The sequence below is a fragment of the Pantherophis guttatus genome, chromosome 2 (assembly GCF_059756535.1).
Source record: "Pantherophis guttatus breed Tessera chromosome 2, ASM5975653v1, whole genome shotgun sequence".
NCBI lineage: Eukaryota > Metazoa > Chordata > Lepidosauria > Squamata > Colubridae > Pantherophis > Pantherophis guttatus.
Window position 1 is genome coordinate 175,509,771 of NC_142064.1, and position 26,736 is coordinate 175,536,506.

Here is a 26,736-nt window from a genome sequence, read left to right on the forward strand (position 1 = left end):
TTTTGTCTCATAGCTGGCAGTTGAATTTGAACAGGAGTCTTTTCCAGCCTTATTACTGACATTAGTCAGATCTAGGGCTTTTTATCTGAAGTTGATGTTTCCTCCATTTTGTTTGTAATTTAAAAGGTAAAATCACATGAGGAATCCAATAAAAATTTTCACATTATCAATAACATAAGCATAATACTGTAAAAGCAATCAGGATTAGAACAAAATGCAGTTTGTGTATTTCTGTGTATTTAATTTACAAGAGAACATGTTTAATTTTTCAGCTGCAATATAATTAGTCAAACATGGAATTTTAAACTGGAGTTGCAATGATACTATGTAATAATGCTGCATCACCCCAGAGCATATTTTATGTAGTCCAGATGAGTTCACATTTCAATTAAGTTACCGTAACTATTTTAGATAACTTGGAACCAATTTGCTTAAGTGCAAATGCTGGTCAACAGGAAATTTTCCACTCATACAATCATGCGATCTAAGTATATATGTTTGTATAGTTAACATATTCAATGTGAATAAATTAAAAATACCTACCTAAAGCCACTCTTGCAGCTGACGCATCATAATTAATCCAGAATGATACCCAAGACAGAATAGTGATCAGAATAGAAGGCATATAAGTCTGCAGAATGAAATAGCCAATATTTCTCTTAAGTTTAAAACTTAGGGACAACCTGGGATAAGAACCTAGAAAAAAACAAAAAGTTTTCAAATACTGTTTGAACAAATATCATGTAAACAGACAATTCCAGACTATTTGGCTATTGAGATGAAAATGCCATTAACTTAACAAAGGAACAAAGAATTTAGGCATCTTAATTTATACTATACCTAAAGAAAGTTTTCAAAAGGCAACACACAGATACATCAGATTTGTATATTGAGTGTGTGTCAGAACATTGCCTACTTATCCAAATGGGTGAGATATGACAACAGTACATAGTCATAGCTTTCACAGAACACTTTTTAATAATATAGAAAAAGTGAAGACTACAATCTGTAGTGTTACATATTTGTTGATTACATGTGTAATCAACGCCCAGCATGCTTATGTTATTTTTACAGGCTAAAATCCTTAATCTAGAACTACTTTAGTAGCTGAAAGCCTTGACTGACCAAAGCCAAGAAGTGTATCAGAGGTCAATCTTTAGGGATTCATCTGTTGATGACTATAGAATATGGACAATAATGACTTGGAATGTAAAGAAGGTGAATGAGAAAAAGCATGGATTTACAAATTAAAGGAAAGGAAGAAAAAAATGTTTCATATTTGTAAAACTAAAAGAATGGGAAAGGATTAATAGATTTGAAAGAAATGATGACATGATATGGACTAGTTTAAATGCATACATGTGGGAAAGTGAACGTGTAGGTTTAATTATGAATACAAGGGTAGAATATACATGTTAGAAAGTATTTTGACATCCAAAATGTGTATGAGGAATAGGAATCCATAGGTTGGTGATACTTTCATGCTATACTGTAGTGAATAGTTATAATGGAAGAATGAGGATGATCACTGAAATTTAATTAATTTTAGTAAAAGTTTGAGAGAACTGGTGAAGGTCTTAAAGGTAATAAGAGGTTCTCAGTGTGAACTGGATTATTCTTTTTGGTAAATTTATTGAGGAAAAAAATGGACATTTAAAAAAGAGAAAAAATACTTTCATGAAAGTAGAATGACTGCAGGAAAACAAAATACAGGTCCTGTTGGAAATTAAATTAAATTTTCTAACAGCATCTATGTGAAGTGGAAGTGATGAAAATGGATGTGGAAGCTGCTCAGAACAGACTGAAAAGAATTATGCTGCCTAATGCCATAGAAGTGTGTGGAGTTATGATAATGAGAAAAGTTATGCTAAAAAGAAAAAAGACTGGTAGAATGATGAAATATTGAAAATGGAAAAAAAATAAAGTAAGATTTCGGCTAAAATGAAAATGACAGAAAGGAATTGTATAATATCTGCATAGAGAAAAAAGAAATTTACAAGGAACATAGATAAAGAGAGCAAAGGGAGAGAAAATACAGGTAATGTAGATGATCAGTCTGAGCCTGAAGGAGAGGTCAAACACATCATTTCCTACAAGTAAATTTTGACTGGACAAAATTGTGTGTGGGGGGAGGGGCAAATGTTTTTTGTTTGTTTGCTGGGTTAGTAAAAAAAGGTAAATAAGGAGTCTTCACCAGAGTGAATGGAATGAAAAATTAAAGTAATTAAATCATTGGGATAAAACTAAGATGATGGAAATTTATACAAAAAGGTAATTGCATGTTGAGAACAGAACTGAAAATTGAGAAGGCTTAAGATAAGGAAATTATTAAAATATAAATTTGGTTGGTTTACTGAGTGGTTATGACTTATTTAACATAAAGGTAAATATTATATTTATGGTGTGCCTGATAATTGTAAACAAACCTGTTGCTGCTCCTATATACTATGACACTGCTCTGGTGGTGCAGTGGTTAGAATGCAGTACTACAGGCTAACTCTGCCCACAGTCTGGAATTTGATCCTGATGGGCTGAAAGTTGATCCAGCCTTCTATTCTTCTGAGGTTGGTAAAATAAGGACCCAGATTGCGCGGGGATGGGGGGCAATATGCTGCCATTGTAAACTGCCCAGAGAATGCTGTAAAACACTATGGGCAGTATGTAAGTCTAAGTGCTATTGATATTACTATTTCTATACTAATGGAAAAATAGAAAATGAACACAAAAATTATAGGGTGATTAGTTTGTCAAGCACATCCAGGGAGAGGTTTAATAGTTTTCTAATCAAAAGAGCACAATAACGAAAATAAAAATTTTGAAAGAATAATGTGGTTGTATGCGTGGCAATGAGTTTGCAGATCAGATATTTGTTTTTCAACAGCCCTCTCCTCTCTCTCACGAGGGGTATAAAAGATATACCCACGTATATCTTTTAACACCTTACCCTGGCTTTGCCAGTCCTTCTCTTACAAAAATGAAGTTTAATTTATACTAGACAACCTATGACTGGCTGGGTTATCCTTTCAGAGGTATTTCCTTACTTAAACAGACAAACAGAGCAAAAACTAGTGGGAATTGGAATGACTTCTGATTTCCTGGTGGCTTCTCCATTGATTTTCCTTATAGGGAGGTTGGGAAGCATGTGAAATCTCCCTCCCTCCGTTGCAATGTATGTATACCTCTGTATACAGGTGATGCCGTGTCATTAGTTGAAACCCCAATGATTTGCAGTAAATGTAATTTAGAGTGTATAAAGCAACAAGGAATACAGATTTGAAAATTAAGTCAAAAATCTAGGCCTGCTAAATGAATGTCGACAGAAAACAAAAGAGAATAGCCAATAAAGAAATACATTGAAATGGTTTGGTCACATAAGAGAGTGAATGACAATCTATTTGCAAAACAGATACAGTATATGAAGTATACTGTACTTCAGTATATGAAGGAAAAGTGAATGGTTAAGAGGAAAGGGAAGACAAAGGAGGTTATGGCTATATGAAGTTGGGGGGGGGAACCTTAAAAAATCTGGGAAATTTGAATATTCTGAATGAATCAGAATATGGAAGTGGTAGAAGTCAGGATATTTTGCCAGGGTGGAAAAATATATAAAGGTATCGTGAAAATATGGAAAGTTATTGTGAAAACTGTTTGCATAAATCAGATTTATTTATTTACTTTTTATTCTTAACTCATGGCTTTAATTTCTTTGGTTTATTATTTTTATTTCTATTTCTTCACTTCACTTAACAGTACTTACCTTGAAAGGGGGTAAGTAGAAAGATGCATTTATTTGTGTCACACACACCCACACATGTATGCAAACACACAAGCACACACTACTAACACATGAATAACATGTGCAACAGCCATGGTTCAACACAACTGCAGGAAAGATACGATAAAAATATGCCATATTCATATCCCTATGTGCTCTGGAGTATTTTTCAGTATCAAATCTAAAGCACTGCACAGTTATAATGAATAGACACTGCATAGTCATATGAAAAAGTAAAGAAATCTGTAGGAAAACATTAAAAGGCATGGCAAGTAAAAACACAGAAATTGTATCTCATAAATTGTCTGGATCTAAACTTTCCTCAAGAGTCCAACTCAGGTCTCAAATGGAGTTTCTAATCCTGCTACTTCCAAAGCTTTGCGCTCTTTTCTAAGAACAAAGCACAGGCTGTATTCTACAGATTTGCAATATATAAATAATAATTATGATTTGGTTTGATTGGCAAACTTTATGGATTACATAAAGTAATTTCTTGTTCTGCCAAGGACTGCTTGCCAAAATAAAAAAAATAACCCAACTCAACTAGATTTAGATGTCTGAATAATAGAATAGAGGGCAGCTAATGACTACTCTATAGGGAGCCATTAAAGATTGAAAAGGGATAGTATACTTTACAATAATGAAAATGCCTGGATAAAGTTGATAGGTTTTTCTATTTAGCTTTGAGAGGAGAGTACCTCTAGAAGACAGAAAATTGTTTATTAGCTTGGATTGTTAACTGTTCTTTAGAAACTGCTGAATAAGGCATATACAGTTATTTTCTGTGGCTGGTAGCACTATGTATCTAGTGCTACACAGCCACAGAAACTCTTCAGAACTCTAAAATATGTGAACCAAGCATAATTCTCAACATTTTAAAGCATCTGCATCTTTTGCCTCAACTGCATGGTTGCTGTCTATAGCTGTTGCATTGCCCTAGAAAAAGATTTTAAAGATTTTAAAGATTTTAAAGAGTTTTAAAGAGTTGCCAATAAATACTAGGTCCTTTCCCTGGCACATCTTTATATAACTATTGAATAACTTCAGGTTTTACTATTTACACAAGCCAACCCTATGCATGTTTACCCAGAAATAAATCTGTTGTATTCAGTAAAATTAATTCCTGGGTAAACTTGCAGAGAATTCTTCAGTCTGTGTTCTACTACATAGCTATATTCAGAGAACAACTGCTATTGTCCTTATTGGATAGAAGCTATGGAAATTTCAATCCATAACAACTGGATGTAATGTAACAATGCACTAATTAACACGTCCAAAGTTATTTGGAAGCTCAAATTATTTTGTAAACCATGCAGTTCACCTTTGTGTGATATTAAAACAGTTTAAACAGATTTACATTGGAGAAGCTTTCCTTTCTCAATGTCCTCACAAACCTGTTGAGAAGACAACTTTCTTGGTGATAAGTTTGTAATCCACTATAGAGAACTGTGGCAGTTCAATCTTTGTCACTCCTGTAACTGCATTATCACCCCCGCGCCAGTAAAATTCAATATCATCAGTTGTGTAGCCATCTGTAAAAAAAAAAATATAGAAGCAAAGATTTAGTATATAGTTCTCTCACACCACTATAACTATAATATATTTTATTTGGAACCTTGTAAACATTTACAAAACAAAAGTTCTCTAATGCATATAACCCACATATATTTCAGTCATGCTTAATTTAAGTATCAGGCAACTGTAAGGTAGAATCCACTTAGAGATATAAATCAGAAGAAAGCTGGTAGAAACAAGGAAGTGTGCATCCTCTGTTGTGACAGGAAAGATCAATAACTTCTTGCCTTGGGATATCTGTCTACTCCAGAGGTAAAATCCAGCAGGTTCTGACAGGTTCTAGAGAACCGAAAGTGGAAATTTTGAGTAGTTCAGAGAACCAGTAGCGGAAAATTTGAGCAGTTTGAAGAAATGGCAAATACCACCTCTGGCTGGCTCCAGAGTGGGTTGGGAATGCAGATTTTGCAATACCCTTCCCCAGGAATGGAGAGGGAATGGGAATTTTGTAGTATCCTTCCCCTGCCATGCCCACAAAGCCACGCCCACAAAGCCATACCATGCCCACAAAGCCACGCCCACAGAACAGGTAGTAAAAAAAAATTAGATTTCACCACTGGTCTACTCTCATGACTGGTTGTATTTTTCTTGAGGTAGGAGGGCCAGGCATCCTATTTTGCAAAGCACAGTTCTACATTTGGAAGGCTGCCAAAGGAGCTCCCTGTATGAAATCCTCCTCTATCTCAAGGATTTCTTAGTTCAAGTCAGTATAAATTAAAGATAAAAACCATAAGGAGGAAAAATACCAGCTGAGGTCTTGAATGCTTGCCTATTAATAGGCAGAATTATTACTGAGCCCTGGTGTACAGTGGTTAGAATGCAATATTGCAGGCTACTCTGCCCACAGCCTGGAGTTTGATCCTGATGGGCTCAGAATTGACTCAGCCTTCCATTCTTCCGAGATTGGTAAAATGAGGACCCAGATTTTGGGCAATATGTGACTATGTAAACCATGCAAAGAGCACTATGAGGCTGTATATATTGTAAGTCTAAGTGCTATTTCCATTGCTATGCCCAGTTACTGATAAATCAGCAGTGGGGAACAATTTAACATTACCAGAAAAGGAAGTTAGAATTATAACTTCCTTTTCTGGTAATGTTAAATTGTCCCCCACTCAACATTAAAGCACATTCATATTTTGCGTTATTCTTTTCACTGGGAATGCAGTTTTTCTACATCATCTTTTTTTTTGCAGCTTTTATTGTCTTTTCAGTTGTTTGATCGTTCATTCATTAGGAGCACAGAGCTGGGAATGTGAATAGAAAAATGGGTTAAAATTCTGAACTAAATAAATACATAGATTCAAATATCAATTTACCATCTGTAATGATTATATAGAAAGTGGGTCAATCTGCCTGGGAAAGAAAAGCTAATGTGATGAGGGGCAGTCTGGGAATGCTAAATGGATGGGTTGAAAGTAACCACAACTATCTGCATTTTGCTAAATGAATATTTTGTACTAGGCCATATTCATCGTGGTAACTGTTTTATGAGGGTACCTGTATATGGCTTAATCTTTTTAGTTTTTGCTTTGGCAAATGATCACAGATGGAAAAACTGAGCAGGCCATCTTGCCCCTCATGTTGCCATGGCAACATGAGATAGTGCTTTAAGTCTGCTGGCCACGAATCTTGTCATCCTTTCCCAAACTGATACATTAGGCTGCATTTTACAATTCCTAGCCAGAATGGATGTTGGTAATGCTGTTTGGGGGTTGAGAGGAAGGTACCACATTGGCAGGAAGACCATACTTTTAAATTTAGAATTATGATTTCAAACAGAACAAAAGTTCCCCCTCAAAAGAGTTAGGAAGAACCTCACAAAACAACCACGGAAGTTGAGAAATGTTTATGGCAGGTGTGCAGGACTGGAAATGAGATATTTCCTATAGCTTCTCTGTAAATGAGAACTGACATTTACCTCTTGAATTTTTTTTTCTTCCAAAAATGTGCCACGTATCTCATTACTGCTTTAGATATGATCACTACCAGGAATAATATGATACTTCACTCAATTAAACTGAGGTAGCCCTATGCTTTACTGCATTTGATCCTTCTGGTGAGTGAAAGGACTTCAGCTTCTGAAAAGGAGTTTCTCACACAGTTTGGTTGGTACACCGTCAAAAATACAGTGAATAAACTGAGAACACAGCAAGTGACATTCAAGGTTTTGTGAACATCTGATGCATTAGGGCAAGAGAATATCATTCTCTAGTTAGGAAACACACAGGAGAGATATGAGTCATGCATTCAGCAGCTGTCAGCCCCAAAGGAAAGTGTTTAAATTGAAGTATTTATATTGTTACACAAACATATTATTTAATCTCCCATACATTCTAAAAAACAAGCTTAAAAAGTAATAATAAGGATGCTGATTTTTTAGAAATACACGATTCTTCAGATCTGTGTTATGTAGGTAAACAAAGCAACAAAAACAGAGCGTTATGTTCGGCATAAATAGCTGTTTAGCAGGAATTTTATGCTACTTAACTAGCTTTAATTTTCTTATTACTGTTACTGTCTGGATTCTATACTGATGATTTCTTAGTTCAGTCTTTTATATTTTATGTTTGTTTTCATTCTTGATCATGTGTTAGTCTTTGGACATTTTTTTTTTGAAACATAACCTCTGTCCCACTAGGGATTCCTGCTCTCGTGCTTTAGTCACAGCCACCTTGCTGTGCCAAACCAGCCCAATTAGAGTCCATTTTGTCTCTAGTGCTGTCCATTAAATGAGTGAAAATAGAACCACTGTTCTTTGACCATTCTTTTTGCAAGCCATTGAAAGAGGGTCCTTAGTGCTTCTTTGAGCTTGTTTGTTTTCTTGCAGACATTTCATTACCGAAGCTAGGTAATATCATTAGCACTGATGTTACCTAGCTTGGGTAATGAAAAGTCTGCAAGCTCAGAAAGGACCAAAATCCCCTTATTCAACCCTGAACTACAAATGTTTTCCTTTATTGGATGATGCTGAATTTTAGGTGCTGTTTGTCAGCTGAACCACAAGCAGCTGATGCTGGACCCTGATTGCTCTCTGCTTCCAGAAATAAAAAAACCTCAACCTGCCACCACTCTACCTGTTTGCCACCTGGATAAATTCAAACATGGCCCTGCTCTTTACCCCTGTTTCCTCTGTTTCTTCCACTGGCTCAAATTGTTTCCAAAATACCGCTGGCAGGCTGCCACCCTGGCAGTGACCATATCTGAAACAACATCCACAAAATACTTGATCCTTCAAAAACAATGAATACAGCATATATATCCCAGCACCATGACAAAAATAGAAACCAGGAGAGTAGCAACAGCAATAGCACTTAGACTTATATACCACCCCATAGTACTTTACAGCACTCTCTGAGCAGCTTACAATGTCAGTATATTGCCCCCCAGCAACCTGGGTCCTCATTTTATCAACCTCTGGAGAATGGAAAGCTGAGTCAACCATGAGCCAATCAGGATCAAACTCCTAGCAGTGGGCAGAGTTAGCCTGTAATACTACATTCTAACCATTGAGTCACCATAGCTCCTGCGAATTCTAGTACTGCTATAGGCATGAAAGCCAACTTTTACAGGATTGTCATTGTCAGAAAAATAGGAGGCGGAAGGAATATTAGCTACATTCACCACCTTACTTACTTATTTATATATATATCAAACTTCTAGAGGGGCTCTACTTATAAAGTAATAAGTGAAGTTTTTAGTCAGGAAATAAAGACAGATGACTCTGTAATTTAATGTGACATTTTAGTAGATTTTGCCATTTCATTTAGAAAGAAATCACTGGCAATTTTCTTTAATATTACAACTTGGCCCCTTTATGTACACTAATTCTCCCTTACTTCTATGCTTATTCTATAATCACATCTTTAAATAAGAATAACAGAAAATTATTTAAAATGATCCTTCCTTCCTCCCTCCCTCCCTCTTATTATCGATAGTAGAACTTCATGCTGATTATATTTCTTTATATTGATTATTTTTAGATCCTAATAATTTAGAAAATGTGGGGGAAATGGCTGGCTGCCCACTATATAAAACTTATAAGTAACATCTTTTGCATTTAATTGATTTCATTACTTCTCAGGGGAAACAAGGTGATTTAAGAAGGGAAAAACCAAGATTCACAGACTAAGAAGTGAATCACATCATTTAGTTACTATTTTCTTTTCTACTGGACCTTTAAGATTTATCAACAGCAAATTCGTAGACTACAACAGTGCAGTTCGTGAACCAACCTTCCTTCCTTCCTTCCTTCCTTCCTTCCTTCCTTCCTTCCTTCCTTCCTTCCTTCCTTCCTTCCTTCCTTCCTTTCCTTCCTTCCTTCCTTCCCCCCTCCCTCCATTGCCAGTCTCTCTCAGCCCAAGGAAAAACGTAATGGCAGATCACTTCTTCAAATCTTGAAAAAAAACAAACAAATCTACAGGGAGTACTTCATGTAGTCACAGAAATCAACAGCAACTTAAAGACACAAACATATAAATTCCTAGGAACAGCCATTATGTTTGAACTAGAAAAAATTGATAAATATGAATTACTAATTTAGTTGACAAGCTTACCTTCCAAAGTTCAAATATATATAAAGTTGCACATATAAAGTTGGATTTCATATTTCAAAGGAAAACAAATATGCACAATATTTTTGCAAAGTTAAATAAAGTTAATTGCTCTTGTATCCAGGGGATGTTTATTGCATTCAGGCAGAGTTAAAAAACAAAAGGAAACCAGCCTTCTATTGTAGCTACTTACTAAACAATAAAAAGACTGCAATGTATTGCAGTCCCATGTTTTTCTGATTAGAGCATTCCATATGTTGTTTGCTGCCACTGTAATTGGGCATTATACTGGTAAATTGGGCTGACTAGATTTTTCTATCTTTTTTTGTCCATCTGCACATCTGGCTGTTATACAGCAATTCATTCTTCTGCAAAATACGACATTGTGCAAGGTAAAACATGTGATACAATACCGCCAAAGGAAAATATAAATAATTTTCATGACCTAGTTTGGACTATAAGAACAGGAGAAATTCAGAGATGTTTGTAGTTGTTTCTTAAGGTACCCTTTGTAATTTTACCTTTACCATTCTCAGCACATTCTTTCTTAGTATTGCTTTTTGTGATTAAAATGTAAGGTCCCTAATCCAAATATTTTGCAGAAATATGACCTTCAGCAAGAAACTACAACATTTTTCATTATACATCAACTTCCCAATTTGGAATCTGAAAATTGTAATATTTTTCCTTGTAAATCTTGTAAAAAGTTCCAACACTCTTTATGTAACCAGAAGGGTTCAATATAAAAATGTTAGGTATTATTATTCATTGCATTCTTCAAAAAGACTTCCTCACTTGACCTCACTATGGCAAATGTAAAGTAGTTTAGGACTGCAGCAATTTCTGAATATGTAATCAATGTGAGAACTTGAACACGTGACTGCATCAAAATCAATCCGGGCAAACAGTATCTCTTTCTTCCTTTAGTACATGTATATATAGCACACATAATAAATACAAAGAAACAGAATTATTTTACACCTATTTTACTCACTGGGCTATTTGCATAAACAACACTTTAGTTTTGTGTGATAAAAAACAATGGGCTTGGGATAACAAGAAACTGGTGCAAAAGGGTTCTAATATATATTTTTGCCAAACAAAGGGAAAAGGAGGAAAAAGAATTAATTTCCCCTTTCCCCTTACATGATAGTCTTATTCAAGAGAGCTTTGAATCAGTCTTGACTCCTGCCAAAAGACCCTGAAGTTTTCTTGGCATGTTTTATGGAAGTGGATTGCCTTTGTCATTTTCCTACGGGTATGAGAGAGAGACTGGCCCAAAGTCAACCTACTCGATTAATACCAGGCAGAACTAGAATTCATGGTCTCCTAGTTTCAGTCTGGTACCTTAAACCACTATATCCGTCTGGTTCTTATTCTGTACTTATGCCAGAATAAAGAAAACCTTAAAAATTCTGCAGTGGTGTTATTAATTAATTTGAATGTGAAAGAACAACTGTTAAACTCTCTAAAAAGAATATTAAAGTGATCAGGTAGCTATGCCTCCAAAATTATCTGATATTTTGGATCAGAAAATTACGGTAGGTAAAGAAATGACCAACATTAATTCCTATTCTTTTTTTAAAAACACGTTTTCATCAAATCAGGTAACAGCACATGCTGTAGCCTAATGCAGGCTCTCAACATTTGTAAGTGAGGAAGGCAAATTTTCCAGCCGTACCATCTGGAAGGCCTGAAGCAAAAATGTAATTATGTCCCACTGAGCATTCTTATAAAGCTCTGCGAACACAGGAGCATAGGCTTGCCAGGATGCATAATTGTGTGGAGCTCTGTTAGTACCCAGCCAAAGAGCTACATTTCTACTTCAAACATAGGCAATAAGGATGGGGTTCCAGATTGAGTTCTCGCTATGGTTCAATTTTTAAAATCTGAAGATGGTTGTGTGTATACCAAAATTTCTGGCTGCTTAATTTTCCTTATGAACTTTTATCACACGCTATTATATTCTGCCTTATATAGCTCATCCCATATGGAAAATTATTATAGTCTTGGCCACATGTTAAATACTATGACAACTGTGCTGAGAAAAACTGACATTAACTCCCCATCCCTCTGTGTACAAAATAAATTCCAAAGCAAAACTCTCTGGCTGAAAAAACAAAAATGAATTGGAATAAAATAGCTGTAATTCATTGTGCCAATGAATTGCACTAAAAAAAATACAATGGAATGCACACAATTCCAAACTATTTTTTAAAAATTTACGGCAGCATATAATAGTATATAATAATGTAACCAGTAATATTTTCTCGAACCAGTTTGGTGCAATGGTAAAGAACCAATGGTAAAGCACCAGGCAAAAAACAGTGACATCATGAGTTTTGAACATCATGAGTTTAAGCATAAAACCAGTTGGTGGACTTTGGGCCAGACATATATTCTCAGTCCAGGAAGGAATCAGAATAGAGCTGGAAGGGACCATGGAGGTCTTCTAGTCCAACCGTCTGCTCAAATAGGAAACCCCATATCATTTCAGGCAATGAAATTGTCCACTCCAGTCTTTTCTTAAAAACATCCAGTGATAAAGCAATGGTAAACCACCTCTGAAAAACCTTACAGGATTTCATTCAGGCAGTTGCCAGGAGTCAAGACTGACTTGAAGACCCACACATAGAAAAAACAGAACAAAAACAAAACCCAAACAAACCCCGACAACCAACAATAGAATAGAATAGAATAGAATTTTTATTGGCCAAGTGTGATTGGACACACAAGGAATCTGTCTTGGTGCATATGCTCTCAGTGTACATAAAAGAAAAGATACCCTTACTAACTCAAGATTTTTGTACAAGTACCTTGATATCAACCCTCCCCATTTTTAGCTGCTCAAGCAGGCTAATGTTACAGTGAATTAAAACAATGAAAACAATTGAAAAGCTTCTGGCAACTCTAACAACATCGGCAGTGGAAATGCATTAGTACTGTACTTAGCTTAATTATCACAAATCCAAGATGCAAGAAAAAAAATGCAAAATGGCTAAAACCTGAAATCAGTACTTGCAGTAATGGGGTCCACAAGAATAAATATTATAATAAAACACCTGAAGTGAGAAGAAAGCAGTAATGGGGTCAAATCTTGTTGCAAAAACAAAAGATAATACAAAATGAATGTGGAGTTCACAAATGGCCTCTTTGTATCAGTATAAGTAAATGTAAAGACATACAGATGGATGTTGGGTGGAAATCATCTTCTGGCAATGACAGATTAAAAAAAAGGATTCTAGAATTTGGTGGACCACAGAATGTCATAAAGAACTTTCTTCACTGAATGAAAAGAAACTGTGGGATAAGTGAATATTTAAAGGTTTGGGTATGTAATTCAACTTCTTGATCTTTCAGAGGGCTGCAGGAGAGTATCTGGCAATGTTACCAGACTACTACCAAACTAGGTTTCCCCCCCCCCCCAATTTCTTCCTCTCTCTTTGATTTTATTCTTGGAATTTAAAGGTGGAACTGAGAGCAGGTCTCTGAACCCATTTCCACATTTCATTCCCCAAATACTCTAAATCATGTTATTAAAACTTTGAACATAGCTGAATTTGCAGTGCAAATTTAGACAATATTTTGAAGCAGCTGAATGGGGGAGATTTTAGGATAGAAATGGGAGAAGTTTGTTTTGAAAATAAGTCTGGAATGCTGGGGTGACAGTTACCTACTCCAAAACTGTCAGTATGAAGCATACATAAGCAAACACACTAAAATAATTTTCTCATATAATCATTTCCTTGCCTCTGATGTTCTGCTCTGCCCAACCTTTCTCTGCATTACATGAGAATATGTTGCTATGGTGCGCAGGTCCTTTCTTCTGTTGACCAAATATTTTGCCAGGCACCTCTATTTGCCTTTTATAGCTCATCAAAGTCTCAGTATGACAAAACAAGAGGCAAAGGAACCTCTTGTTCCTGTTTGATGAAGCTGTATTTTGTAAGTGGCTTTTAACTCCGTTAGATCAATATATTATCTAGATTTCTTTCAATTGTATATGCAAACAAGCATAACATAGTATCACCTCTTGGACTGGAAAAATAAATCTCTATCCAAGCATTCACTTAAAAAACCTATATAATACTTTTATATTCTTACATGCAGAAAAAGAGTCTCAAAAGAGCAACTCATTCTATATTAATGCAAAGAATGCTATAAAAATTTATATAGGGGTACCAGACCAAGGCTACAAAAATCTGACCCAGCATTCACAAAATTACTCAATCCTTCAAAAACAATGACCCTAGCCACTGAATATTCATCTCAGCATTCATGACAAAAATAAAAACCAGGAGCATGGCTTCTGTGAGTTTTAGTATTGGCATAGGCATGAAAGCCAGCTGGGTGACTTTAGCCAGGCACTTTCTCCCAAATCTAGATGACCAATAGATAGAAGCAAGATGTTATAGAAAACATTAAGTCTGCTTATATGTTTTATACATCCCAGATTTTTGCAGCCCAGATCTAGTAGCCTTATTTTCTAAGATTTATTCAAAGCAGAACAAAGGAAAAACAACAACAGGAAAATTAGGGATTATTATATTTATTATGTTCTGATCTAAAAACCCTTGAGAGGGGAAACATGTGGCGTGTGTACTGTTTTGGTTCACACTAAGAACATCTGGATGGGTGTCTATGTTCTGTAGATAATCAATAGATAATTATTTTTTTCACCTTCATATCAAACTGTTTTATGAAGCAGATTAATGATTCAAATGTAGATTTTCTTGATCAGAGAGAAAACACTTTACCTGAATTATCTTGTATGGGCAAAACGGTACAATGATGTAGATCACGGGTGTCAAACTCATGGCATCATATTGCCGTCAGGTGACATTTTGCGATGTTTTTCTCACTCGTGGAGCTGGGGTGGGCGTGGCCTATGCATGAAGCATCTGGCCCACGGGCCTCCAGTTTGATACCCCTGGTATAGATTTTCAACTAATGGCTATTTAAATCCTACATAGCCTTTTATCGTTAGATATAGCATTGGTGCTGGGGCTTCTTATAAAAAAAGACTGCACATTATAGAGACGCAGTTCTATACATTTACTTAAGACTTAGAAGTGTTTTCCAAATAATGGGAATGTGTAAGGACATATGGTATCTTCCTCCTCTTTGACAGTCTGATTGGCCATCTATTTTTTTCTTGCTTCATTTTCTTTATTACATACTATATTTTATTGCACCATGTGATGTTTCCATGTCTTTATCCCCTCTTACCTCTTTCCTTCTGTTTGTCTTCGTTTTTGAACTTGGATTTAATTCAAATTGTTAGAGGACACCAGTTTTGCCTACTACATTCTTAACACATATTTTCCAATATATTTTGTGTTTTTAATTCCCAAGATTATTGGAGAATTTGGTCTTTTAGCAGCAGACCTGGTTTTATGCCCCAGCTTACAAGAGTTTTTTTTTTTTTTAATTTGATTTATATGCCGCCCTTCTCCGAAGACTCAGGGCGGCTTACAATGTGCTCAGCAATAGCCTTCATCCTTTTGTATATTTATACAAAGTCAGCTTATTGCCCCCACAACTGGGTCCTCAGTTAATCATTGTGAAGGAAGCATACTGATAGATGCATATATGCAGACCTGAAGGCACGTGAAAAAAGATGAGGATAGAAAAGTGAAATCAATAAATAATATTGGCACTGCTCTGACTTGCAAATGGCTTTCATCATCAGTCATTGTTTTAAGCTTATCAATGCTCTTTCTTTAAGCTGTATTCTCAAAAAATGTATCAGAACAGCAGTTTCAACTCATAAGACAGCCTTTGGGGCATAATTTGTGCTTTAAAAATACCACATGTCTATGTGTTGAAGACAATTTCCTTCCAGCTGTTTGCACACCTAGAGCAATTGGACATTTTAGATGAACTCTCACTCAGCAAATTAAACTAATTATCTACTCCCCTCAAATCCCTGAACTCTTGAATAATAGAACAATAAAATTCTTTTCCTTGTCACTCGCCATCAATAACTTACCTGTTTCTGTAAAAGCACTCATCTCATTTTTTAGAACGTTAGTTGTTTTCATGTTGTTAAATTGCTAAACAGATTTAGTTAATTTTACTTTCCAGCACAGAGGCTGAAATTCTGTTTTGGAGAAATATTATTTGGAATATGTAAGACTATTGGTTGTGCATTCAGTAGAAATATGGCTAAATCCTGAATCCAAAATAGACTTGGCTATTTTGAAAACCTACAGATTCCTGTTTCTTTTCAGTATTCAACAGCCCAGTGATGCTTTGGATAGTGAGATGGGTGGCATATAGTAAATAATTTCCCTTGAATATGTGGAAAGAGAATAGCAGCACACATGTAGCCCAATCCTCACCTGTCCCCAGTTTCCAAATATTCAGGAAGCCCAAAGAGCTAGTTTAATACAAGGACAGCTCTCCGTGTGTATTCATTTAATAATTTAATAAATGATTTATATGGTTATTCATTTTACAACATTGATTCTGGGCAAGACACAAGGATTAAAACAACTGCTACAAGCAGTGAACCATAACTCCTGAGGTAAATAATACATCCCAATAATAAAAACTATATCAGTACTACAGCTTGCTTATCTTTTTGGCCAAATGCTGGGGAAACAGCTAGGTCTTCAAAACCTTCAAAAAGAGAACTATATCACAGCTATCCAGATCTCTAAGGTGATTCTATTCCATATGGCAGGTCCAGAACCTGGCTTTATTTAGATTCCAGATCAGAAAAGAGCTGTACTTATATTCAACTCAGCCCGGTACAGAGATGTAGAGCTGTATCCATGGCCTCATTCTCTATCCTTTACAGATTCACAAATGACTGGGCAGGCATTGAGTTAAACCAGCCTTGAGTTCAACCCTGTGATATTATTGAAACTAAATCTTCCAAAGCTTTGTAAATAATTTAGCTTTTTGGAAGGCTGCAAAGAGGCAGATAAGGTATCTGAAGAAATTAACAGGTTTGCTTCTGACTTTCCTTATATGGAAGATTGGAGAGAGAAGTGTAAGTGGATGAGAGAATGATTCACTAAGAGGTCTGAAGGATGCCGAGTCTTATATAACAGCTTGTTCATATGCATTTGAAACCCTTTGATAGCTCAATTGCATCTGAGAAGTATATCTGAAGAATTTTGGAATCAGAGAGATCAGAGGTCTGCTTATGTGTCATTATATATACACCTAATTTCTTATATCTCCAATGCTAGTGTCTATGGAGATTCTCCGTCTTCCAGGTCATGATTGTCCCAAAGGTGCTTTTTTTAAGAGGTAACTCTTAGAAAAAAACACCTTTAAGATTCAAATGCTAGTCTTTCCCCTTCTTCTTTTCTATATGTTTGTCTATATCAGGACCGTGCAATGGTTTTCAGCCTGCTACACTTAGTTTCTGTGCTTTCCTGGGGCTGCCCTTGTACATCTATCTTTGGAAGAGACAGTTCAAAACTGGTTTATGATCCTGGCAGTTTTCAGAAGTCAAGTAGCTGCTGTCAGCCTGTGCTAGTCTTAGGACATCTCTTTTGTCCCCTAAAGTTTTCTAGGTTTACAAAAAGAGCCAACATTGGCCCTGTCAACTCCATGAGTACTCCAGACACTGCAAAAAGTTACTGGAAGTAGTGTAGGTGCCACAGAACTACAGAAGTTAAGTTTCATTTATTGCATCTACTGTTTAATATCCTCTTGTTATGGATGAATAGTTCTTTTTATCGAATAGAATAGAATAGAATTTTTTTATTGGTCAAGTGTGATTGGACACACAAGGAATTTGTCTTGGTGCATATGCTCTCAGTGTACATAAAATAAAAGATACGTTCATCAAGAATCATAAGGTAGAACACTTAATGATAGTCATAGGTTACAAATAAGCAATTCTACTAATAAATGCTACAATTACTTTTTAAGGGTCAGTGGTAATTTATTTATTATGTACAGGCAGTCCCAATTTATACCACTGCTCTATTTTTAGATTTTTTGTACAACTTGACTCTTACACACTATGCATACATGTGGTCACCATTTGGCCCATGTACACAAAAACTGGCTACCATGCTTCATATAGTTCATTGTTCTGATCTGCTGTCTTCAGTTTCTGATGCGTAAGTTTTTCAGTGTTCACTTAATTTACAGTCAATTTATCTCCAAACTGAGTTGTTTCTTAGTTATCCTGAATAATTGAATGAATTCTAGGCCCAGAATTTGTTTTATTAAAAAAATGTACTTTGCATATTATTTTTACAGTCAGTATGAAATCAATTAATGTGGAAAGCAACATTTGCAATGGCCTGGGGATTGGGAAGGACAGAGAGGTGTCAATACCCTTGATCAGATAAGTTTCACTCTAAAGAGAGATCTCCTCTGTTTCTAAGTAGGAGCTTTCCACATTAATTGCTTTTATACTGACTATAAAAATAATGTATAAAGTATCCTTTTTAAACAAAACAAATGTTTGGTATAGAATTCATTTATTCATTCTAGATAGTTGAGTAACAACTCGATTGGAGATAAACTGGCTGTAAATTAAATGAACACTGAACACGTTACGCATCAGAAACTGAAGACAGCAAATCAGAACAATTTTCACCTAGTTCTGAAGTGGCTGCCTGCAGAAGCCCATCCATTGCTTCTTCAAAGATGGCTTCTTGTAGAAGAGGCTGCAGCTCCCCTCATGGGAATTGTAACTGGTTGTAAATTCCAGTGTCTGAGAAGCAGGGCAGGAGGGCATTTTGCCAGGCACTGAAAATTCTGAGTAACTCAGAATAGGAAAAGAAAGGAATTCACTAAAGTAACTCTGCTGGAGAAAATGGAAGCAATCTTCCATGCAGAGCATTGGCAAGAAAACAGAGATACACTTTTGCTCAGAGATGTTCCTTCTGATGCCCCTATTCCTTTGGTAATAGAATTGTTACTTTATACTTTAGACAGTGGCTCTGAGTGTATTCTTCATTTGAATGTTAAGTAGGCTTACTTTATTGGAACTACCATGTGTCCTGTTTTGACGCTGTCTTCTTAGCCCTTTCCAATTTCTGACCCCCACATCCTCCAAGGCCCAAAGCAACAACCCCAAACTGGCTTAAGAGCTATGCTGAATTCTATTCAGAGGATTGCCAGTCCTTGACCCAGAATACCAAAGATATTTTTGTTTCCATTTTTATGTCTATGCAGAGAAAGGGAGGAACAGGAAAGATACCTAGATGTACACTTTTTCAGTTTGTACTAAAAAATAGGAACATCTATTATTTTAATAAATGAACAAGAATAGTAGTTTTGGGGGAAACGTGTTACATAAACTTCTCCATGAAGATATAATAGAATCAGCTTATACTTTAAGTTTCCATATGCCACCAGAGTACATGCTAAACTTGAATAAACCTTACATCACCATCCTCACAGAAGATTTCTATGGATTAAGCTGATTCATTCCTTTGCCCACCCCCTCCAAGCACTTTTTTCTGACATTTTATTAAAAGTTAACATTCTAAGGAATGACAGTTGACATCTTTTCCAAAGCTACTTCTAGCAAACCTCAGCATATGCTACTAAACAAGAGATGCCTTCTAATTTTAGGTTTTTAGTTAGAAACAAGTGGAAATGCTGTGAAAATGCTGTGAGACAGTAACCGATGGATTTACCAATTGAATAATTGTAGCCTAAATTAAGAATGCATTGTTAAATCTCCTGATTTCTTTTGGAAGTCTCTAATCTCATTTTGATCTCTTTGTATCATATTGTTCTTAACCACCCACTGTATAAACTTCATATCATAGCTATTATTACTTACTAACCACCAGGCAGAATGAAGGCAAAGGCAACCTACTTCTGTACTGGTTTCAAGAAAATTACATGATGCCTTTGTAGACTGAGTGGCTGTGGTTTCCGGCGTCCCGATATAGCCAGCTGGTTCCATCGCTGGCTAGTGGGGGTGAGATTTTGCCCTCTTCAGAGAGGGCTCACAACTTGGGTGTCTTCCTGGATGCGCAACTGTCGCTTGACGATCATGTGGCGGCTGTGGCCAGGTGGGCTTTTTATCAGGTTGGCCTGATATGCCAGTTGCGCCCCTTTCTGGATCGGGACTCCTTACGCACAGTCACTCATGCCCTAGTCACTTCCCGCCTGGACTACTGTAATGCTCTCTACATGGGGCTCCCCTTGAAGACCACCCGAAGGCTTCAACTGGTCCAGAATGCGGCCGGGTGGGTGATTATGGGAGCGACGCGGCGCTCCCATTTAACACCTTGCCTGCGCAAGCTGCACTGGCTCCCGGTGGCCTTTCGGGTGCAATTCAAGGTGTTGGTTACCACCTTTAGAGCACTCCATGGCTTAGGACCTGGGTACCTACAAGATCGCCTTCTGCCACCAATAGCCTCCCATTGACCAGTACGCTCCCACAGAGAGGGACTCCTCAGGGTGCTGTCGGTCAAACAGTGTCGACTGGTGACCCCCAGGGGGAGAGCCTTCTCTGTGGGGGCACCTGACTTTTGGAACAATTTGCCCCCGGAGATATGGAGGATCCCTGACCTTCGTACCTTTCGCTGGGCCCTCAAGACGCTTTTATTCCAGCAAGCTGGGCTGGCCTAAAAAACTTGAATTTTAATTGGGAAATTTTAGTTTTTAATTATGTTCTCGACCAGATTATTTAATTTGTTTTAATTAATTTTAACTTTTATTTACTGTTGGTTTTATCATGGTTGTGCACTGCCCTGAGTCCTTCGGGAGAAGGGCGGTATAAAAATTCAAATAATAATAATAATAATAATAATAATAATAATAATAATAATAATAATAATAATAATTCATAACAAGATGAGTTTTTCCTGATGGCTTCTATTTTTTTTTTAAAAGCAAGCACTTAACAGATTTTACACCCCAGCTTTTAGTAATATTCATAAAATATGGCTTTTAATGTACCATAGTAAAAATTATGATGAAAATAGCAGGTCCCAATGATTTTCTCATCTTACTCTGGTTTGTGTACGTGTGTGGGTATACGTATACAGATATGTGTTATGTGTATATGTATGGTTGTATATTCTTTGTAGAGCTTTGAAAATATAGTACACATTCTAAGCAGTATTGATCAGTGTTTTGCTCCTGAAAATGTTCTCTGTGATCTGGCATTTTTCCTACCTAAATCCTCAGGAGAGCTAATACATTTAAAACACATTTTAAATGCTTGGTACACTAAGTGTAAACTTAGCAAACAACATCAATGGGGCAAGAAAAATATATGATCGGGTAGCATAGCTATAAACACAGACAGAACAGTGATTTCTTACAAGAAATTCCCAGTACCAATGGAAAATTCTTTGCCAAGACAAATGGCAGTTTCAAAGAAACAAATTTTTGGCATGGCCCTAGTAGACTGCTTTTCCTAAAAACAATGTTTTCATACTTTCCCCTAATATACCTGTATTCAGTTCTATTGTACAGATGAAGAATGTGAAAAGTAGGAGTGGGGAGGAATACAAAGTAACCCAGCATATCAAAATCTTGTTGTTGTTTAATTGTGTTTGATTTGGAAGTAAAGGGAATTGAATAATTATAGTCCCAGCTAGAATCTCTCTAATGAATTTGTTGTAACTTTTAGCTACAAAGCTTCCTTCAAATGAACTGTATTCCTGGAAGAAAATATAAGGATTTAAATGTATACTATTGACTGTGTTCAGCCAAATAGGTCTTTAAGAATCTATTTACTGAAATATAGTAACATTAGAGTTAACATTAGTTTTCAAGGAAGATACATGCTGGAATCTAACAATAAATTCATTTAACACAACTGTGGCCACTTTACTGCTCAACCCAAACCTAGTTTCCAGTTACTTAAAATCTTAACCAATATACAGAACCCCTGAAAATCAGTGATTTGGGACTTCGACAAAAATCTATTTGTGTATCAGATAACGGTTTATCAGATCTACTAATCTGAATCCTTCTCAAGGAAGAACAGGGCAAAACTTTATTATTATCAATAACAGTAATAGTAATAAATGCATAGTCTTGAATTAATAAATGTATAAAGACATAACTGAGGATTAGGCTAGCTTTGGGTAGAAAAATTACATTTTATTATATTGGTCTCCTTGTGAGATGCAAAAACAGTGGGAAATTGCCTATTTTCTTGATCTATCTGTAGCTTTTAATGTCTTCAGTAGTAATATCATTGACAGAGGCTGTCTTAGTTGGATGAGAAAAAGAATAACTTTGTTTGGATGGCTGTCTACAGAAACTTCTCCTTGCCAAATGGTATTTGGTAGGTTGCTACTGATTGATTGATTGATACATTCATTCATTCATTCATTCATTCATTCATTCATTCATTCATTCATTCATTCATTCAATTTATATGGCAACCTAATTCAAAGCAACTCTGGATGATATACAACAAATTCAAAAATCAAGATTCATGATGCTGTTTAGCAGCTTTCTGAAAACAGTAACATACCATATTTTTCAGCGTATAAGACGCACCTTAGTTTTTGGGGAGGATAATAAGAAAAAAAAAGCTGATTGGCAGGTGGATTGGCCTCCTGGAATACCCCCCATCAGCTGTTCCCAGAGGTGAATTTTAGCAACAGGTTCCTTGATTGTGAGCTCTGTGCCTTGCTTTTTTTTTTTTTTTTTTTGCTTTTTATCCTGCCTCTGAAACTTCTGAAACTCTGTTTCAGAAAAAACTTTTTTTTCTGCCTCTGAAACAGCTTTAGAAAAAACCCTCTGAAGCTCTGTTTGGGGGCTTCTTTTCTGAAGCTCTGTTTGGGGGCTTTTTTTCTGAAGCTTCGTTTCTGATGCTTTTTTCAGCCTCTGAAACCTCCATTTGAGAAGCTGGGCGGGGCTACATTCAGAGTATAAGACACACCCAGATTTGGGGGGAAAAGGTGCGTTTTATACTCCGAAAAATATGGTAATTCAAAGATTAAGGGTGAAGTACTGCTAATAATACAAAGCTCTGCTTCTTTGCATTAGATCTGGGTAAGGCAGTAAAAATACTTAATGTACATATAACTGTTCATACACCAGATGAAGGTTAATAAATTGAAACTCAAACCAGATGAGATAAATGTTCTATTATTTGTTCTGGAAAGAACAAATAATACTCCTATAGAGTCACATTTACAGTTTATGGGTGCATCTAAAATTCACTTTTGTTGTAAAAGAGGCCTCCTCCTCCTCCTTCTTTCCACTTCATTGCATAGTTCTTACTTATAGCATTATTACTATTATTATTTTTTTAGTCTGCCAAGCTGGTGCTGCAGCTAAAGTACTACAGAGACTGGCTCTTTCATTTAGTACCATATCTTTATGATCTCCTTTTTATTTTAATGTTTTATATCAGTCTGCATTTTAAGATGATCCAGAATCTATAGTTAATGCAAAATATTACTTTTAGGATACATATCTGGGGATTAAGAATATATTACAGCATTTCTGTTTTTTAAATAGTTTTTTTTCTGATCCAGTTTATTTCTGATGAGGTACTGATTTTAATTAGCAAACTTCTTTATCAGAGTTATCTATAGGAATAGATTTTGCCATCTGTTTATAATAGAATTTTTAGATCGTATCAATAGTCTAAAATGACCATATCATTTATCCTCTGACATCACAGTCCAGATGCCCTCCTATGTGGATGTGGATTCCTGGCTCTGGAAAGCTTTCCCCCATGAGATATCTACTTTTTTAAAAGCATCTACTTTTTTAAAAAAATGCAGGTGAAAAAAAATCTTACAGAGCCTAAAACAATAAATGTTAAAATCTATGTTGCAGCAGAGCTTTTAAATTACTTGTTTTTATATTTTTTATTTATATGTTATATAGTTTGGTAACTTTTAGCTTAATGTTAACTTAAATGTTAACTTAAATTTTTGGAGTGTCGTAAACCAGTACGGGATAGCCCTGTTTTCAAGAGGGCCTTGACAAAGACCATAGTTTGAAAGCATAATTATTTTTATATAATACTCTAGATTAAAATTAAAAATACTATAGATGCTAGATGGGAGAGGGGCACCTCAGAATCTATGACCTGGATATGACACTTAGTATTTCATGCTTTAGGTATCCAGAGAGCACTTAAGCAGGATTTGACAGGAAAACCTATTGTTAAGATGGTCTGTTAAATGAATATGTGTATTTAAGGTGACTCGGGTTTGAGAAGCTGGTAGAAACATGGTCTCTGTGGTGAGGGAATGTTACACTTTGATTTGCCTGTTGCAGGTACAGTAAACATCCAGCTAAAGAAAAGTGTTATGTTTGTACACTTAAAGGACAAAATATTGTGTTTTTAAAACATTGAATGGATTATCCTGATCTCCGCTCCTTCTGTCGGGACCTGAAGACATGGCTGTTCAAGCAAATAGGCTGACTCTGATTCTGGGTTTTATTATTTATTATTTATTAGTTAATTTGGTTTAAAATGGGATTTTGTTTTTAACTTGTGTTTTTAACTTGTGTTTGCCGCCCTGAGTCCTTCTGGAGAAGGGTGGCATATAAATACATGAAATAAATAAATAAATAAATAAATAAATAAATAAATAAATAAATAAATAAATAAATATACCATTTCAAAATAATAAGCTGAATTTGATATGGTCAAATGACTTAATAAATAAAGATTCTATTCTATTCTATTCTATTCTATTCTATTCTATTCTATTCTATTCTATTCTATTCTATTCTATTCTATTCTATTCTATTCTCAACCCGTGCAAACTGGTAGTAAAGATAAATAGAACCTACCCCTGGTTAGTACCTCTTAAATCCAGAATAACCATGCTCCATGTTTAAGGCAAAATGATGAATAAATGAATAAATATTTAATATAATTATTATTAATTCAGATATTAAAATGAAGAACAATCATTCTCTTCCTTGCTATGACTACTTGAAATTGTAACTAGCTTGTGGTCAAAAAGGACATATCATTTAGATTTGGTCATTCCAAACAACAAGCTTGCCTATTTACAACATAGAGAAATTGTAATTAAAGCATTGACAACAATCTTACATTTTCTCTTCACGTGACTGCCCTTTAGAAAGCTGAGCCAGAGTGAAGCCATATTCAGTTGCTTTATGACCATTCAAAGTTATAATGGCCATGAAATGGGTGCTTATATCCTGTAAAGCACTCTTGCCATAGTAAATGGTTGCAACATAGGTCATGTGACCATGTTCGACAGGTCATGTTTATGACCAATTGTAGTGTTCCACAGTCATATCACTGCTATTTGTGATGTTTTCAAATGAATAGGTTCACTTAATGACTGTAGTGCTTGCTTAACAGCTGCTGCAAAATAGGCTAGAAAATTACTTCTGGTCATGTGGATGTCATGATTTATAGCCATAATAATTTGATAGGATTTCCGGTCCCAATTTTTGTCATAAATCAAATATTACTTGTATTCTCCTCCTGCATGTAAATCCTATTTGAATTTTTAAATAACCACAACTATCTCAATCCATTTTGCAAATACTCCGTGGAGGCTAGATAATCTTAAGAGAAGAACTTTGAATTGAAAAGCTTGTCCTCTCAACAAAAATCTCCAGGAAAAGGGGATGAGCTCTTTAGGTCTATTATAGTGAACCAAACCTTACTTTTCAGGAAGAGGGAAGTTATTTTAGCATGGTAGCATTTTGAAATTCCAGGGACAAACACACTTCTGAGTACCTGGTGATGGGGCAGAATCATTTGTTATATTTTGGAAATAATAGGAACTGAAGCTCTGCTCTGACTGTGTATGTGTATGTGTATGTGGACTGTGTATGTGTATGTGTACTGTTCAATGTTCCTTTTTATAATAATGAGTTTATCTCATCTTAGAGAGGTAATGGTTTGAAGCAGCACCAATTACACATTGTTAGTCTCGTTTTGAATTCTGCAGCATAACCTGATATTATAATGTTTAGGATCCAAAAGCATATAGAGGTGTTTCCATGGTAACATAAAACATTACCAAACATGGGTCTTGCAATACTAGGCAGTAAAGGAAAGGTAAAGATTCCCCTTGCACATATGTGCAAGTCGTTCCCGACTCTAAGTGGTGGTGCTCATCTCCGTTTCAAAGCCGAAGAGCCAGAGCTGTCTGAAGACGTCTCTGTGGTCATGAGATTGGCATGACTCAATGCCAAAGGCGCACAGAACGCTGTTACCTTCCCACCAAAGGTGGTCCCTATTTTTCTACTTGCATTTTTTTTACATGCTTTCGAACTGCTAGGTTGGCAGAAGCTGGGACAAGTAATGGGAGCTCACCCCATTACGCGGCACTAGGGATTCGAACAAGCTCAGCGTCTTAGCAACTGAGCCACCATGTCCCTACTGGGCAAGAAAGGTATAATTCTAGGCATCTCAAAATTTCTTCGTTAAACTGATCAATGCCAAATTTACGATGCTGCCTTTAACAATATCGACACAGGAGATAGAGCTACTGAGTCATATGAATTGGAAAGGATGGCCTGAAAGCTGTATGTCCTTGATTGATTCAATTATTTGTTGAATCTGTAAGACTTCTGAACAAGCAATAATGAATAATTACTTGGAATAGCAGTTGCTATTTTCTAATTTCCAGGTTGATTACTCATCTCTTTTTCTGAGAGTAAGTTTGTAGTGTGTTCAGATTCAGGTGTCCATTTACTTTCTCAGTACCAGAGAATTAAATCATGGATTATTCTCCGCTTCCTTGGTGTTGAAAGATTTGAAGGGCAGAGATTTGTGTACAAGAACTGAGCTGGGCTAGGAATTTTGTTTTGCTATAATGGGAACCAGACAAGAGTAAATGGGCTTGCTTTAGCATATATAACGGTTATACAAATAGTAATAAATTGTCACGCTCTCAGGTTAGAGAAAAGGAGGAAGGAAGA

General features: G+C 36.0%; 1 protein-coding gene across 16 annotated transcripts in view; it reads right to left on the reverse strand.

Annotated features, from left to right (window-relative positions):
* Positions 1–26,736, reverse strand: part of GABRB2 (gamma-aminobutyric acid type A receptor subunit beta2) — a 321,436-nt gene that overhangs the window by 34,273 nt on the left and 260,427 nt on the right. For all 16 annotated transcript variants that reach the window (XM_087887361.1, XM_087887359.1, XM_087887354.1 and 13 more), the window contains 2 exons: positions 5,170–5,307; positions 544–696 (listed from right to left, as the gene is read on the reverse strand). In XM_087887361.1, coding sequence (XP_087743487.1) covers positions 544–696; positions 5,170–5,307 — 291 coding nt within the window. The remainder of the gene's footprint in view (positions 1–543; positions 697–5,169; positions 5,308–26,736) is intronic.